The sequence below is a fragment of the Oncorhynchus mykiss genome, chromosome 13, assembly GCF_057628025.1.
Source record: "Oncorhynchus mykiss isolate SJ-2025 chromosome 13, ASM5762802v1, whole genome shotgun sequence".
Taxonomy (NCBI): Eukaryota; Metazoa; Chordata; class Actinopteri; order Salmoniformes; family Salmonidae; genus Oncorhynchus; species Oncorhynchus mykiss.
Genome location: NC_143034.1, coordinates 60027768 through 60046291, shown reverse-complemented (window position 1 = coordinate 60046291; position 18524 = coordinate 60027768). Strand labels below are relative to the sequence as shown.

Genomic DNA, 18524 nt, shown 5'->3' with positions numbered 1-18524 from the left:
ATATTCAACGGTAACAAAAGCTCCCCCTCCACCCGCTTTGGGTCCATCCTTGCCAAAACGGCTATCCTGGAGGCGATGTGGCCGTGCCCAAATGCCCACGCTATGATACTATCCCCATCAGATATATCATACAGGTGTGGACTCTGAGGCATGTGGTCGTCCAGTGGGTTGAGTATGCAGGTGGGGTGTGTGATGCTACGTGTCTGAGACTACACACACACCATCTGCAGAGTTTCCACGTCACACTAATTGCCATCGCAGACCTGACGTACGTCCACCCAGAGGACTCGAAAAGCTATTTCTGGCACCGTTTGGGGTGTTTTCTTCTCTTTCTGCATACCAAATGATCTGGCCTGGTCTAATCCCCTCGGTGCAGCATGATGAAGGCAGATTTATCTAGCGCTGTGTTGCTGGAGCATAGAGAGACTAATGCCTTTCACAGGCCTGTATCAGGAGTCAGGACACAATGTGCCCGCTCTGCTCTGCTCTCAAGTCTCAGGTCTTAATGGCTGCAGCATTCCCAAACTGTCATTGCTGGGATAGATGGAGTATATGGATGAATATTCAGTCTAATGGAGCTGAGCAGCAGCAGGTCTCAACTCAAGCATACTAAAGAGCCCATTAATCCCTTCTAATTCTATCAAGAATTGAGCTGCAGAGGGATAAGAACCCCACTAAGTTCCAATCCAGAGGCTATGTCTGTAATGCCATGGAGACCGACCCTGGGAGAAAAGATTATATGCAAAGCAGAAATAGCTCCTCTTTCTCCACTGTTGATTCAATGTACAACAGTAAGCTGCTTGAAACTGTGCCTTTTATGAGAAGTATTTGGCGGACTGTAGAAGTTTCTTGGTCATTACATTACCAGAAAGAAGCCCTCAAAGGAAGCCTGGTGGGGGAGTTTTAAATGCCTGGGTGATGTTATCCCATCTGATAGTATGATAGGCAGACAGCAGGTATGATACAGGTGTCCTCTCCACCTCCACTAGACAGGTATGCAGGTGAGCTACGTGCCCGTCTGTCTGCCTGCCAGCCTGCCTGCAGTAGTAACCCATCACAGGGTTCCCTACCTCCACACCATTGATTCTGATCGCCCGCCGTAACATCCGCCCATGGAACTATTCTGTTTTTAGACCTGTATTTTATCTGAAAAACAAATGTCTTATCAAACGAATTCCCCAGCCCTAAGTATGGGGAAGAGGGAGAAAGTGTGCTTTATTTTATTTCAGAATGGAGCGTGGAGACGGTAATGTGTTTTACAGGCTGAGATTAGTGCTCAATCAGCCTCATCTAAATGACCACAGGCCGGCTGGGGCTACTGTTGTATGTGTATACTAAACTACAGCCACAACTCACACAGTGGAGAGGGCTGGAACTAGTGGGACCTTTCAGATAGACAGGACACACGCCTCAATTAGTCTGGCCTTTCTGCTCTATGGACTGGAGGGAGAATCGGCCTCCTCTTGTCAATCCCATTCATTTGAACAAGGTCAAAGGGTCACCAAGGAAGACATCTACGGAGCAATCAAGATGTCATGTTTGAAAGGCTGTGTTGTAAGCTTAGTAGAGCACCTACTCTTCTCTCCTGCTCACTCAAAAAGAAAAAACACACACACACACACACACACACAATGATGACCTAGACAAAAACAGATAGACAACAACATCTTCACAAGCGCAGGCATTTACAGTGCTAAGGAATTAAATGTGTCTCTTAGTAACAGTATTGACACAAAACAGGCCTGACAACCAGTCACATTCCTTTCCAGCCCGAAGCCCCACACCCAAATCCCTCCTCCCTCTCCCCCCGTCACCCCTTCCCCACTGCCAACTGCTCCATTACTCCTTCCCTTCATTACTGAACCCCAGCGTCTCCCTTCATCCCGTTCTCCCGCTGCATGCCAGCCCTCCCCTTTCCTCACCTCCATACACACCCATTACTCCTTCCCTTCATTACTGAACCCCAGCGTCTCCCTTCATCCCGTTCTCCCGCTGCATGCCAGCCCTCCCCTTTCCTCACCTCCATACACACCCATTACTCCTTCCCTTCATTACTGAACCTGAGCTTCTCCCTTCATCCTGTTCTCCCACTGCATGCCAGCCCTCCCCTTTCCTCACCTCCATACCCACCCATTACTCCTTCCCTTCATTACTGAACCCCAGCTTCTCCCTTCATCCTGTTCTCCCGCTGCATGCCAGCCCTCCCCTTTCCTCACCTCGATACACACCCATTACTGCAACCTTCCCTTTCTCTCACTCTGATCTCAGCTGCCTTTTATTCTCCTCACTCAGCCAGGAAGTGGATTGGAAAAGAAAGAGAATAAATAAAAAGGCCTCCACCTCCCCAGCCCACTATCTAGCCAGGCATCGCCATGGCAGCATGATCCCCAAAAAGCCCAGCGCGCTCTGCTGCACTCCAAAGGGATTGAAAGAGAGAGGGAGGTAGAGAAGGGAGGGAGAAAGGAGAGCGGGGTGGTGGAGGGAGAAAGTAGGTGGGTTCTTTCCCAGTCAGAAACTAGAGGTGAAGTCACTTGTGACTTTAGGATTCAATATTTTTTGTTGCTCTCGGTTTCCCCCTCTAACTTTTCCTGAACTAAGCTTGAACTTACTTACTGGTCATGTGTGTGTGACGAACAACTGATTCTTTACTCTGTTGAGCATATAAACAGTCAGACGACAAACATTGTTTCTGTGCAGAAAGAAAAAAAGTGTGTGAGACATTAAGGAATATCAGTGGACAATAGGAGGTCAAAAGATTCAACATTCATTTTATTGGTTTGGTTTTTTGAGTACAGTGGTTATGTTCAGCCATTCTGGCATTCACAGAGAAAACAAAAAACACAAAATAGCTTTCTGATAATAGCTCTGGCTCAGTCTAGTCGCTATGACAATAACAACAACTCTGCGTACCTGATCAACAACACAGACACATAACACATAAACGTGAAAAAAACGGTCAAAAAATGGCACTAATAATACTTTTGAAATTCTGTGTGGTTTATAAAAAAGACATTTCTATTTACATTCAATTTGAATAATTATCATTTGGGAAAAAAACTAAAACATATACCGTATGAGAGTGACATATTAAGAGAAATAAAACACTGATTATTCAAACTTGAGATAAAATATATATAATATCAATTATACTATCAGAGTAGGTTCCATTATGTAGTTCAAGTGCTATTAATAGGAATATACAGGGGACCTCTGCCATAGGCAACACGAGGCAGCCATTTTGGCTCCCCTGTGAGAGTGGCATAACTCAAGGTGCAGCTCAGAGGTCAGGGTAATAGGTCAAAGGTTACAGGGTTCAGTCATAGCTCCGCCTCTGAGACACAGTATTAAGTGGTTAGTACAGAGTACAGACATGGAAAAGCGTGGGAGTGAAGGGGAGGGGACGTAACCTGGGCAAAGCAGATTTCCACCCTATCACTCCTGGGTAACTGAAGTTAAGATACTTGGTTTAATACAATGTGTTCTCTTTTGTCTTTGTCCATGACATCCTCTATTAGTTGCTGTGTAGTTAGAGGGTGAAGGATGGAGAGGGTACTGGTAAAGAGGGCACACGAGGCCAGTGCTCCTTCCTTATTGGTTGCCAGGGTTTGTCACTCCATGCAGCGCTGTTGTTCCATGTAGAGGTCTGAAATAACAGTTCAGTTCTGACTGTCTCGTTTCACACAATGAGACATCCACAGAATTAGAGTCAGGGGTCAGGGGACGTCAATGAGACATCCACAGAATTAGAGTCAGGGGACGTCAAGCTGAAGAAGTGGAGTCCAGCTGATGATGTCATCATCTAGGCTGGTCAGAGGATGACCAACGAAGTGACGACCAATGAAGATGATTTAGAGACACTGACTGACCGTGTGTTTGTGAGAGCTAACCTAATGCACTGCCCACTAACCACCATCACATATAAAACATTTTCTACTTAGAACAGGAAAAAAATCATTATTATTAGCAGCTTCATCTACGACTCTCATTTGAAAAATAGAAACATTTGTCGTTTTTCATATACAAAATATCTGTAAAATTACTATGCATATCTCCATGTGGACGGGTTGTACTCTACAGTGATTTGGTGTGTGTGTGTGTGTTAGTGAGAGAGAGAGGTGACACTACGTGTGCGTGCGTGTCTTGACGTATTCACCAGAACATGTGTGTACTTGCTAGAACACTCTTTACCTGCTCTACCTCTTATCTCATCCCCCTTCCTTTTCACACACCTTGTCTCCCTCCCTGTGCTGCTCACCTCTGCTATCTGACTGTCTCTCCCTCTCTCTCTCTTCCTGTCTTTTCTCTCATCCGTCCAGGTAGGTGAGGAGGGGTGTGTTGGGGCAGGTGGTGCTAGCAGACGGTCTGTTGGCTAGACAGGGGGCTCTCCAGAGACATGCTGGTGGGAGACAGGTCTGGACGGTTGTTCTTAAACATGGAGGAAATATAGAAGGCCTGGAGAGACACAGATAAAACATTGTCTGTCAAACACAGATACATAGAGATGGAACACTGTCCGTCAAACACAGATACATAAAGATGGAACACTGTCCGTCAAACACAGATACATAAAGATGGAACACTGTCCGTCAAACACAGATACATAGAGATGGAACACTGTCTGTCAAACACAGATACATAGAGATGGAACACTGTCCGTCAAACACAGATACATAGAAATGGAACACTGTCCGTCAAACACAGATACATAGAGATGGAACACTGTCCGTCAAACACAGATACATAGAAATGGAACACTGTCCGTCAAACACAGATACATAGAGATGGAACACTGTCCGTCAAACACAGATACATAGAGATGGAACATGTCCGTCAAACACAGATACATAGAGATGGAACACTGTCCGTCAAACACAGATACATAGAGATGGAACATGTCCGTCAAACACAGATACATAGAGATGGAACACTGTCCGTCAAACACACAAAGGCAACCAAGAGAATCCGTCAAACACAGATACATAGAGATGGAACACTGTCCGTCAAACACAGATACATAGAGATGGAACACTGTCACGCAAACACAGATACATAGAGATGGAACATGTCCGTCAAACACAGATACATAGAGATGGAACACTGTCTGTCAAACACAGATACATAGAGATGGAACATGTCCGTCAAACACAGATACATAGAGATGGAACATGTCCGTCAAACACAGATACATAGAGATGGAACACTGTCCGTCAAACACAGATACATAGAGATGGAACATGTCCGTCAAACACAGATACATAGAGATGGAACACTGTCCGTCAAACACAGATACATAGAGATGGAACACTGTCCGTCAAACACAGATACATAGAGATGGAACACTGTCCGTCAAACACAGATACAGAGAGATGGAACACTGTCCGTCAAACACAGATACATAGAGATGGAACATGTCCGTCAAACACAGATACATAGAGATGGAACACTGTCCGTCAAACACAGATACATAGAGATGGAACATGTCCGTCAAACACAGATACATAGAGATGGAACACTGTCCGTCAAACACAGATACATAGAGATGGAACACTGTCCGTCAAACACAGATACATAGAGATGGAACATGTCCGTCAAACACAGATACATAGAGATGGAACACTGTCCGTCAAACACAGATACATAGAGATGGAACACTGTCCGTCAAACACAGATACATAGAGATGGAACATGTCCGTCAAACACAGATACATAGAGATGGAACATGTCCGTCAAACACAGATACATAGAGATGGAACACTGTCCGTCAAACACAGATACATAGAGATGGAACACTGTCCGTCAAACACAGATACATAGAGATGGAACACTGTCCGTCAAACACAGATACATAGAGATGGAACATGTCCGTCAAACACAGATACATAGAAATGGAACACTGTCCGTCAAACACAGATACATAGAGATGTAACATGTCCGTCAAACACAGATACATAGAGATGGAACACTGTCCGTCAAACACAGATACATAGAGATGGAACATGTCCGTCAAACACAGATACATAGAGATGGAACACTGTCCGTCAAACACAGATACATAGAGATGGAACATGTCCGTCAAACACAGATACATAGAGATGGAACATGTCCGTCAAACACAGATACATAGAGATGGAACACTGTCCGTCAAACACAGATACATAGAGATGGAACATGTCCGTCAAACACACAAAGGCAACCAAGAGAATCCGTCAAACACAGATACATAGAGATGGAACACTGTCCGTCAAACACAGATACATAGAGATGGAACATGTCCGTCAAACACAGATACATAGAAATGGAACACTGTCCGTCAAACACAGATACATAGAGATGGAACACTGTCCGTCAAACACAGATACATAGAGATGGAACACTGTCCGTCAAACACAGATACATAGAGATGGAACACTGTCCGTCAAACACAGATACATAGAGATGGAACATGTCCGTCAAACACAGATACATAGAAATGGAACACTGTCCGTCAAACACAGATACATAGAGATGGAACACTGTCCGTCAAACACAGATACATAGAGATGGAACACTGTCCGTCAAACACAGATACATAGAGATGGAACATGTCCGTCAAACACAGATACATAGAGATGGAACATGTCCGTCAAACACAGATACATAGAGATGGAACATGTCCGTCAAACACAGATACATAGAGATGGAACACTGTCCGTCAAACACAGATACATAGAGATGGAACATGTCCGTCAAACACAGATACATAGAGATGGAACACTGTCCGTCAAACACAGATACATAGAGATGGAACACTGTCCGTCAAACACAGATACATAGAGATGGAACACTGTCCGTCAAACACAGATACAGAGAGATGGAACACTGTCCGTCAAACACAGATACATAGAGATGGAACATGTCCGTCAAACACAGATACATAGAGATGGAACACTGTCCGTCAAACACAGATACATAGAGATGGAACATGTCCGTCAAACACAGATACATAGAGATGGAACACTGTCCGTCAAACACAGATACATAGAGATGGAACACTGTCCGTCAAACACAGATACATAGAGATGGAACATGTCCATCAAACACAGATACATAGAGATGGAACACTGTCTGTCAAACACAGATACATAGAGATGGAACATGTCCGTCAAACACAGATACATAGAGATGGAACATGTCCGTCAAACACAGATACATAGAGATGGAACACTGTCCGTCAAACACAGATACATAGAGATGGAACATGTCCGTCAAACACAGATACATAGAGATGGAACACTGTCCGTCAAACACAGATACATAGAGATGGAACACTGTCCGTCAAACACAGATACATAGAGATGGAACACTGTCCGTCAAACACAGATACAGAGAGATGGAACACTGTCCGTCAAACACAGATACATAGAGATGGAACATGTCCGTCAAACACAGATACATAGAGATGGAACACTGTCCGTCAAACACAGATACATAGAGATGGAACATGTCCGTCAAACACAGATACATAGAGATGGAACACTGTCCGTCAAACACAGATACATAGAGATGGAACACTGTCCGTCAAACACAGATACATAGAGATGGAACATGTCCGTCAAACACAGATACATAGAGATGGAACACTGTCCGTCAAACACAGATACATAGAGATGGAACACTGTCCGTCAAACACAGATACATAGAGATGGAACATGTCCGTCAAACACAGATACATAGAGATGGAACATGTCCGTCAAACACAGATACATAGAGATGGAACACTGTCCGTCAAACACAGATACATAGAGATGGAACACTGTCCGTCAAACACAGATACATAGAGATGGAACACTGTCCGTCAAACACAGATACATAGAGATGGAACATGTCCGTCAAACACAGATACATAGAAATGGAACACTGTCCGTCAAACACAGATACATAGAGATGTAACATGTCCGTCAAACACAGATACATAGAGATGGAACACTGTCCGTCAAACACAGATACATAGAGATGGAACATGTCCGTCAAACACAGATACATAGAGATGGAACACTGTCCGTCAAACACAGATACATAGAGATGGAACATGTCCGTCAAACACAGATACATAGAGATGGAACATGTCCGTCAAACACAGATACATAGAGATGGAACACTGTCCGTCAAACACAGATACATAGAGATGGAACATGTCCGTCAAACACACAAAGGCAACCAAGAGAATCCGTCAAACACAGATACATAGAGATGGAACACTGTCCGTCAAACACAGATACATAGAGATGGAACATGTCCGTCAAACACAGATACATAGAAATGGAACACTGTCCGTCAAACACAGATACATAGAGATGGAACACTGTCCGTCAAACACAGATACATAGAGATGGAACACTGTCCGTCAAACACAGATACATAGAGATGGAACACTGTCCGTCAAACACAGATACATAGAGATGGAACATGTCCGTCAAACACAGATACATAGAAATGGAACACTGTCCGTCAAACACAGATACATAGAGATGGAACACTGTCCGTCAAACACAGATACATAGAGATGGAACACTGTCCGTCAAACACAGATACATAGAGATGGAACATGTCCGTCAAACACAGATACATAGAGATGGAACATGTCCGTCAAACACAGATACATAGAGATGGAACACTGTCCGTCAAACACAGATACATAGAGATGGAACATGTCCGTCAAACACAGATACATAGAGATGGAACACTGTCCGTCAAACACAGATACATAGAGATGGAACACTGTCCGTCAAACACAGATACATAGAGATGGAACACTGTCCGTCAAACACAGATACAGAGAGATGGAACACTGTCCGTCAAACACAGATACATAGAGATGGAACATGTCCGTCAAACACAGATACATAGAGATGGAACACTGTCCGTCAAACACAGATACATAGAGATGGAACATGTCCGTCAAACACAGATACATAGAGATGGAACACTGTCCGTCAAACACAGATACATAGAGATGGAACACTGTCCGTCAAACACAGATACATAGAGATGGAACATGTCCATCAAACACAGATACATAGAGATGGAACACTGTCCGTCAAACACAGATACATAGAGATGGAACACTGTCCGTCAAACACAGATACATAGAGATGGAACATGTCCGTCAAACACAGATACATAGAGATGGAACACTGTCCGTCAAACACAGATACATAGAGATGGAACACTGTCCGTCAAACACAGATACATAGAGATGGAACACTGTCCGTCAAACACAGATACATAGAGATGGAACATGTCCGTCAAACACAGATACATAGAAATGGAACACTGTCCGTCAAACACAGATACATAGAGATGGAACATGTCCGTCAAACACAGATACATAGAGATGGAACACTGTCCGTCAAACACAGATACATAGAGATGGAACATGTCCGTCAAACACAGATACATAGAGATGGAACACTGTCCGTCAAACACAGATACATAGAGATGGAACATGTCCGTCAAACACAGATACATAGAGATGGAACATGTCCGTCAAACACAGATACATAGAGATGGAACACTGTCCGTCAAACACAGATACATAGAGATGGAACATGTCCGTCAAACACACAAAGGCAACCAAGAGAATCCGTCAAACACAGATACATAGAGATGGAACACTGTCCGTCAAACACAGATACATAGAGATGGAACATGTCCGTCAAACACAGATACATAGAGATGGAACATGTCCGTCAAACACAGATACATAGAAATGGAACACTGTCCGTCAAACACAGATACATAGAGATGGAACACTGTCCGTCAAACACAGATACATAGAGATGGAACACTGTCCGTCAAACACAGATACATAGAGATGGAACATGTCCGTCAAACACAGATACATAGAGATGGAACATGTCCGTCAAACACAGATACATAGAGATGGAACATGTCCGTCAAACACAGATACATAGAGATGGAACACTGTCCGTCAAACACAGATACATAGAGATGGAACATGTCCGTCAAACACAGATACATAGAGATGGAACACTGTCCGTCAAACACAGATACATAGAGATGGAACATGTCCGTCAAACACACAAAGGCAACCAAGAGAATCCGTCAAACACAGATACATAGAGATGGAACACTGTCCGTCAAACACAGATACATAGAGATGGAACACTGTCCGTCAAACACAGATACATAGAGATGGAACATGTCCGTCAAACACAGATACATAGAGATGGAACATGTCCGTCAAACACAGATACATAGAGATGGAACACTGTCCGTCAAACACAGATACATAGAGATGGAACATGTCCGTCAAACACACAAAGGCAACCAAGAGAATCCGTCAAACACAGATACATAGAGATGGAACACTGTCCGTCAAACACAGATACATAGAGATGGAACATGTCCGTCAAACACAGATACATAGAAATGGAACACTGTCCGTCAAACACAGATACATAGAGATGGAACACTGTCCGTCAAACACAGATACATAGAGATGGAACACTGTCCGTCAAACACAGATACATAGAGATGGAACACTGTCCGTCAAACACAGATACATAGAGATGGAACATGTCCGTCAAACACAGATACATAGAAATGGAACACTGTCCGTCAAACACAGATACATAGAGATGGAACATGTCCGTCAAACACAGATACATAGAGATGGAACACTGTCCGTCAAACACAGATACATAGAGATGGAACACTGTCCGTCAAACACAGATACATAGAGATGGAACATGTCCGTCAAACACAGATACATAGAGATGGAACACTGTCCGTCAAACACAGATACATAGAGATGGAACACTGTCCGTCAAACACACAAAGGCAACCAAGAGAATCCGTCAAACATAAGACAGATATCCCAACCGCCAGAGAGACTGGTTATACTGCTCAGCCTGACCCAGATGAGATCCCACCATATAGGGACTGAATGAGACAAATACAGATTGTACAGGCAGATGGATAGGACATGATGCCCTGTTATTGTTTAGGCAGGCATGGTTGACATTATTTCATCCTGTAAGCCTGACTGACATAGGAGATCATACATCAACACATTTGTTCCCAATCCCACAGCTCCATAGAGCCAGAGGGAGGGGAGAGACAGACACTTACCACCCAGTAGGCGGTGAGGCCTCCCTGGATGAAGCCGGTGATCACGTCGGTGGGGTGGTGGCGGTAGTCAGAGATGCGGCTCAGCCCGGTGTACACGGCTATCATCACCAGCAGGAACTGCAGCAGCGGGCGCAGCAGACGAGCCCCTCGCCATGACAACCGCGCCTGCAGGTAGAACTGGAGAAGGAGAGCAGCGTCACATGATCAGAGCCTTCAAATATGAGAAGTGTGTGTGTGTGTGTGTGCAGGCCCTCTCATGCATTTTTGCATGCGTCTGTGTGTGTGCATAAACTGCAGCGTAGTTGGTTCTTTCCACAGTGATCTGGTCACATGGTACATTAAACACAGTTAACACACACACGTCTAGAGGGTGAGGAAGAGGACCTGGCATTCGTCCATCCACACTGGGCTCAGCACCCTAATAAACCTCTCCTCCATCTCATCTTGCCCTCCAAGCCCCATCATTACTACAATAGAGGAGGAGTGTCTGTCAGTCAGGGACCAGACAGAGACTGACTGAGGGGTCAGGGGTTAACTGTAGAGATGCATGGTGCTGTTTCTGAGGTGACTGCTGCCAGGCCTGGGCCTGTCACTGGAACATGTGCAACGTATTCCTCCGGAGGGGAGGGGAGCTGGAAGCAGGTGTCAGTCTTCTTGCCCTCCAACCAGCAGCTGGTCCAGGGCCCTGGTTGCATGTCGCTGCAGGTCCCATGGATTCTAAAGGACACAGTCAGTCTGCAGTAGTAGTACTAGCTATACGCCAGGAAGCCACAGACGGGATGGAGGGAAGATAGAGGGAGAAGAGAGGGAGAAGAGAGGGAGAAGAGGAGACAGAATGAAGAATGAGGCCCCCTGTTTTTCTCAGGACACTCAACTGCTCTCAATGCCTCACTCTCTTTCTCTCCCTCTTTCTCTCTGTCCCTAAGTGGGGGTGAGGAGGGGAGGGGAGGACCCGAGAAATCTATTAACAATGTTTTTGAATGGTGAATCCTCTCCTTTTATCAGATTGAAATTGAATGAGTTTCATATATATTTCCCGTAAATAGTTTTGCGATTATTCCAGTCATATTCCGGGCCATTGGAGACTTAATGAAGTGGAGGAATTCCATTTAGAATGTTAATGAATACATTATGGGAACAAATGCTTGAGCCATGATGGGCTTTTGTCTTCCTCTGTCATTTCTCACCCCACAATGTGTTCCTCACCAATGGTCCAGTAGAGAGAGAGAGGAGGGGAGTGGGGTTCTCTTGTTGAAAGAAGCCTGTGGAACTCTCAGCACCCCCCCCCCCCCAAACAAGGAGTGCTCTGTCTGCTCTACATCTCTCTCTCTATTCATGTTCCCTGTGGAAAACTTCCTCCCTCCATTTTCATTTCAGGCAGGACGGCTTTTGAAAAGTTGCCTTTCTCAGAGTTTGCATGTACAGTGTGTGTATGTGAGTGTGTTTGAATGTCTGAGTGTTTGTGAGTATGTGTGTGAGTGAGTGTGCACTCCATCTCTACAGGGACAAAGTGTCCAATATCTTCTTTCATAATTACAGTGAAAGTTAAAACTATCAAAGATCATTCTTTCCTTCCTTCAACTAATCTGTAGTAATCCCAGCTAAAGCAGGTGACTTCAAGTGTATAAACGTTACTTGGCAGGTGTGCTGTTCTTTGTCGCCACAGGCACGTGCAAGTGTGTGTGTGTGTGTGTGTGTGTGTGTGTCTCTCCAATTGCCAGTGACACTTACCGCCAGGTAGAGCATGGTGTACATGGCAAAAGAGGAATGGCCAGAGAAAAAGGACTTCCTGAAAGATAAAGGGATAACAGGGATGTCATTCATTAACCCAGTTATCTAGTGGCAATATTGCTCCATCTCAATCTATTGTAATAAACATACCAATAGTTTCTCACAAAGACAGATTTCCACTTTGACTAGACTAGCGGCGTTTGGGTCTATTCCATCTCAATTCCAGTCAGTGCATGACTTTTCAGGATTGCATAAAAATGGAAAAATCTCATATCCAATCCAACTGACAGGAATTGAGCTAGAATTGAGCCCAACTCTGATACACTGAAGCTTGATTCACATTACAGGACCAACCACAACTGCACTGTGCTAGTTCTGATATTTATTTTAATGTTGTCCTTTCCTGCACGGTTCCAGCAACTATGGTGTGTGTGTAACCAGGCCAGCTCAGTTTGGCCAGGCCTGGCCCTATAGTGTGAATAGGGAAGGCGTCTCTCTCGGTACTGACCTGGCCTCCTCCACCATCTTGTGTTTGGGCTGCCTGCAGGTGACCTGGGCCATGTAGGAGCCGGGGACGCAGTTGAGCGAGGCGTATGTCACGTTGCACACCGACAGGAAGTTAGGTCGCAGGCGCCCCACACTCAGCTTGGCCATGTTGGTCAATGATTGGCCCACGCAGCAGCCGAACAGGAAGCTTCCCAGCTCCTTATAGAGGCAGGACACGTAGAGGTTGCGCACGAAGGCCCGCGATTGCACCTCACGGAATCGAACCCGGTAACACTCGCCCAGCGCAATCTGGCCAGGGAAGAAGAGGAGGAACAAGAGTTCGAATCAGTCCTCTTCATAAAAAAGCTGCGCTAGATAACGGTAGTGAAACGACGCTACACTTTCACAGCGTATTGTAAAAGAGAAGGTTTTTTCAATGACATGACTAAATAAAGGCTAAGTATTGAATGGCTCATAAATACATCTACTTCCAGGTGGACCTCTTGTCTGCTTACAGTGAGTGTGTAAGATAGTATGTCATGTGTATATACTCAGTAAGATCCTACAGTGTGTAAGATAGTATGTCATGTGTATATACTCAGTAAGATCCTACAGTGTGCAAGATAGTATGTCATGTGTATATACTCAGTAAGATCCTACAGTGTGTAAGATAGTATGTCATGTGTATATACTCAGTAAGATCCTACTGGTGATAGTATGTCATGTGTATATACTCAGTAAGATCCTACAGTGTGTAAGATAGTATGTCATGTGTATATACTCAGTAAGATCCTACAGTGTGTAAGATAGTATGTCATGTGTATATACTCAGTAAGATCCTACAGTGTGTAAGATAGTATGTTGTGTATATACTCAGTAAGATCCTACAGTGTGTAAGTGGTGATAGTATGTCATGTGTATATACTCAGTAAGATCCTACAGTGTGTAAGTGGTGTGTTGTGTTGTGTGTCTCACCGTGAGGCCAGTGATGACGATGCCCCCAGCGATGAGCAGTGCGTCAGGGATGGCCTCTCTCTCCAGGTAGGGGTAGGTGATGCTCTGGTCCCCACAGAAGAAACCCCTCCGGTACGGAGTCACCGCCTTCAACTCACACGCAAAGAACGGGATGGAGGCTAGAGAGGGGGGTTTAGACACAGTTATGAGGGAGATGAAGAGACAGAATAGGAAGAAAATATGAGGAGTGTGTGTGTGTGTGTGTGTGTGTGTGTGTGTGTGTGTGTGTGTGTGTGTGTGTGTGTGTGTGAGAAAAGAGTAAGAGTGACGCACAGCGAGCCAAGACAAAGAGGTGTCATTGATCCTTGATCCTGTTTTATATGAGAAGGATTTAGGAGACAGGATATAGGCCTGGGTGCAATCTGAGGAGGGGGCGGGTCTTAGGCCTGTCAGTCATCCACTGACTGGATTCAAGATCTCCCAAAGTATCTGGCATTCCTTACATACTGGAGCTCTACCAGAGAGGCTGGAGGAGGGGGAGACGAGAGAGAGACAGAGATGACAGTGCAGAATGAAGGATTATTCAGGAGGAGAGGAGACAGAGAGAGTCTATTACACAGAAAATGACAAAGTGGTGAAAGCCAAAGGGTTTTACAGTAAACTAATAGCCAGGCTACAGTATAGACTATAACGCAGGGGTGTCAAAGTCAAATGGACGGAGGGCCAAATAAAAAAATCAGCTACAAGACGAGGGCCGGACTGTTCGAATGTTCATTGAAAATTTTTTAAATGACGCATATAGTCTAGTGAACCTAATTGAACCTACTGAAAACCTAACAAATATATTACAATATGATCAGATAAATAAAGCAATATTTTCTTATGGCTCTGTCAGTAATCTTTAATTTTCAACAGACACAAAAGACAAATTTCCTTTATATAAATATCCCCATAACATGAACATTAAATGAAAGAAACCGGTATTCAAGGCACCATCAGTAGACTATATTTTCTATTTTAGCAAAAGTGGGCTAAATTTACTTCAAAGAAAAAACAATAATAGCAATTTTCTATCATCCACTCAACTGAAATATTTTTAAAATATAATTGGATTGAAATACAAAAAAATAAAGTGCAAAAATCTATTAATCAAAAACAACACTTTGTTTAAGGAGAAGTAACATGCAGTGAAAACAAATATTAAATTTTAACTTTTAAACTTGAACTGAGTAAAAACTCTAAATATGTGATTGCACAGTAATGTTCACTTGTTTGAGGTTGAGGGTGATACTTGGTGGTGTCCCATCTTTTCCACAAGTTCATCAATGTTCGGGGTAAGGCTCTGAGCTGAAGAAATCCTCAGAATTGAGTGGAGGTGTTCAGCAGTAAGTCGACTTCTGTGTGATGTTTTGTTCAGGTTCATCAAAGAAAACAGTTGTTCACACAGGTATGTGCTGCCAAACATAGACAACGTTTGAGCAGCCTGGATGCGCAGCTGGGGCATTGTGCCGGGGAGGAAACGGGCTAACTCCGCAGCACCCACTGCCGCATATTTTGCCCTCAGTGCATCATTGCATTGGAGGTCAATCAACTCCATTTGGAGGTTTGGTGGTGAGCTTTCCACGTCAACAGCAAATGGGTTACCGAGCAGTTCCAACCTGCTTTTTTGTGCTTCAAAGTCAGCAAATCGGCGTCGAAAGTCAGCGGCAAGCATACCTATTTTATCAGCCAACTGTGTGCTCGGGAACGCACTGGTAGAGAGCTTCTCTTTCATGGTCTGGCAGCTGGGAAAGTGGCTCAAATTTTCTTTCCGCATCTGCGTCTCCCACAGAGTCAGTTTGGTTTTAAATGCCTTCACTGTACTGTACATATCAGAGATGACACGATCCCGACCCTGCAGCTGCAAGTTTATTGCATTCAGATGACTCGTAATGTCACACAGAAAAGCCATTTCACACAGAAACATTTCGTCTCGGAGTTGTGTTGTGTCTTTCCCTTTGCTGTCCAAGAACAGACAAATCTCCTCACGAAGCTCGAAACATCTTTGAAGCACCTTTCCCTGGCTTAGCCATCGCACCTCTGTGTGATAAGGCAAATCACCATGCTCCGTTTCTAACTCCGTCAGAAATGCCTTGAACTGGCGGTGATTCAAACCTTTGGCTCTGATAAAGTTAACTGTGCGCGTGATGATGCTCATTACATGCTCCATTTTCAAGGCTTTACCGCACAACGCTTCCTGGTGTATGATACAATGATAAGCTGTCAGCTCACCTGTCGCGTTTTCCTCTTGCATCTTTTCCCGTATCTTCGCCACCAGTCCGCTCCTGTGTCCACACATCGCAGGTGCTCCGTCGGTTGTCAAACCCACGAGTTTTTCCCAAGGCAGCTCCATCTCATTTACACATCTTGACACCTCTTCATACAAATCATGCCCCGTAGTTGTGCCATGCATAGGACGTAAAGCCAAAAACTCCTCTGTCACGCTTAGGTTGGAGTCCACTCCGCGGATGAAAATTGACAACTGGGCAATGTCAGAAATGTCGGTGCTCTCATCCACAGCCAAGGAATATGCAATAAAATCTTTTCCCTTTTTCACAAGCTGCTCTTTTAGATTGATGGACAACTGGTCTACTCTCTCGGCAATGGTGTTTCTGCTCAGACTCACATTTAAAAAGAGTTGCCTTTTTTCTGGGCAAACTTCGTCACAAACTTTAATCATGCAGTTTTTGATGAAATCCCCCTCCGTAAATGGCCGGGCTGATTTAGCGATCTCTTCTGCCAAAATAAAACTGGCCTTGACAGCAGCCTGGCCTTGTGATTTGGCTTTTTTGAACAGAGCCTGTCGAGATTTGAGGCCTCGTTTTAATTCCTCTGCCTTTTGTAGCCTTTGTTCCATGTCCATATTCTTGTTTTTGTCCGCGTGTTTCGTTTCATAATGTCGTCTCAGATTATACTCTTTCAGTACCGCCACACTTTCTCCACACAGAAGACACACAGGTTTTCCAGCTACCTTCGTGAACATATACTCCGACTCCCACCTTGTTTGAAACCCCCGGTTCTCAGTATCCACCTTCCGTTTTGCCATTTTTGATGGGTATCTGAAAGTTAATTTTACTGTGATGCTGACGACTGCTGTGCCAATAAATATTGAAATGAAGCAGCCTACTGCTCGGTGCGTCACCTTTGCATTGTGGGAAATGTAGTATTGGTGCGTGTAAAAGATCTGCGGGCTGCCGGCTTGCTGCGGGCCGGTTCTAATAATAAATCAAGATCATCCCAGGGGCCGTAAAAAACCTTCTTGCGGGCCGGATGTGGCCCGCGGGCCTTGACTCTGACATATGTGACGGCAGAGACATCCAATAGAAAGGGAATAGAGTAGTCTTTTGTGTCCAATAATAAGGGAATAGAAATAGTGTAGTGTGGCACAGAGACGCACAAGGAGCGTACAACATTAAACATTAACTACCACTGTATTGGCAGAATATTTATTAAATCAATGTAGTAACACATTACCTTCTTATTTTTATTTCCTGGTTGGCTAACCAATTAAAAGTGTGTGTGTAAGGAAGGCGTAAAGGGTGGTCAAGGTCTGTCTTTCTTAAGCAAACAAACCTCGCTGCAACCTGCCCTGCTGCTGGTGAAAGTTCATTGGGTAAAGATTGTGCAACCTCGTTATGATACTGGCACCAGTCACACAGCAGGGAGGATGAAATCAAATCCAAGGCTATATCTGAAATTAAATCTACACCACTACACTCACTCTGAACTTCCAAACTACCCTTCTAGTTCCTCTCTCTGCTCCCCACAGCCCCTCTAGCCCATCATGTAGTCCCCTATCCCATGCCCCCATAGCCCTGTCCCCCATGGAGCAGGGAGAGCATGGGACTAATGATTAACCTCTCCCTCATCATAGAGCCTGGAACTGGAGCGGGCCCAGGCAAACACTGCTGCTGCCAGGAAATCTCAGAGAGACTACGTGACAGGAGGAGAGGACAACACAGGCCATTAGAGACTGTAGATCAACAGTAGTAGACGGGAGAAGGACATGGCACACTGACCTTCAGTGTGACTTTCTGTGAGTCTACCAGAGTTCAACAGGTTTCAGTCTACCTGCACTATATAACCATGAATACTCTACAGATATATCTCACTCACAGTACCAGTCAGTCAATCATAAATACTACCAAAACAGATCCATACAGCCACCCTTTCACCCCAAG

At 44.5% G+C, this 18524-nt stretch overlaps 1 protein-coding gene across 3 annotated transcripts in view; it reads right to left on the bottom strand.

Moving 5' to 3' along the window:
* Positions 1–2751: 2751 nt before the first annotated feature.
* Positions 2752–18524, bottom strand: part of LOC110485209 (phospholipid phosphatase 3) — a 31811-nt gene continuing 16038 nt past the window's right edge. For 2 of the 3 annotated variants that reach the window (XM_036941432.2, XM_090197032.1), the window contains exons 2-6: positions 14326–14483; positions 13373–13659; positions 12865–12922; positions 11134–11310; positions 2752–4452 (exon numbers count right to left, since the gene is read on the bottom strand). In XM_036941432.2, the coding sequence (XP_036797327.2) occupies positions 4351–4452; positions 11134–11310; positions 12865–12922; positions 13373–13659; positions 14326–14483 (782 nt within the window). In that variant the 3' untranslated portion in view covers positions 2752–4350. Of the gene's footprint in view, positions 4453–11133; positions 11887–12864; positions 12923–13372; positions 13660–14325; positions 14484–18524 lie in introns of all 3 variants that reach the window. The other variant, XR_016486030.1, reaches the window with a different exon arrangement.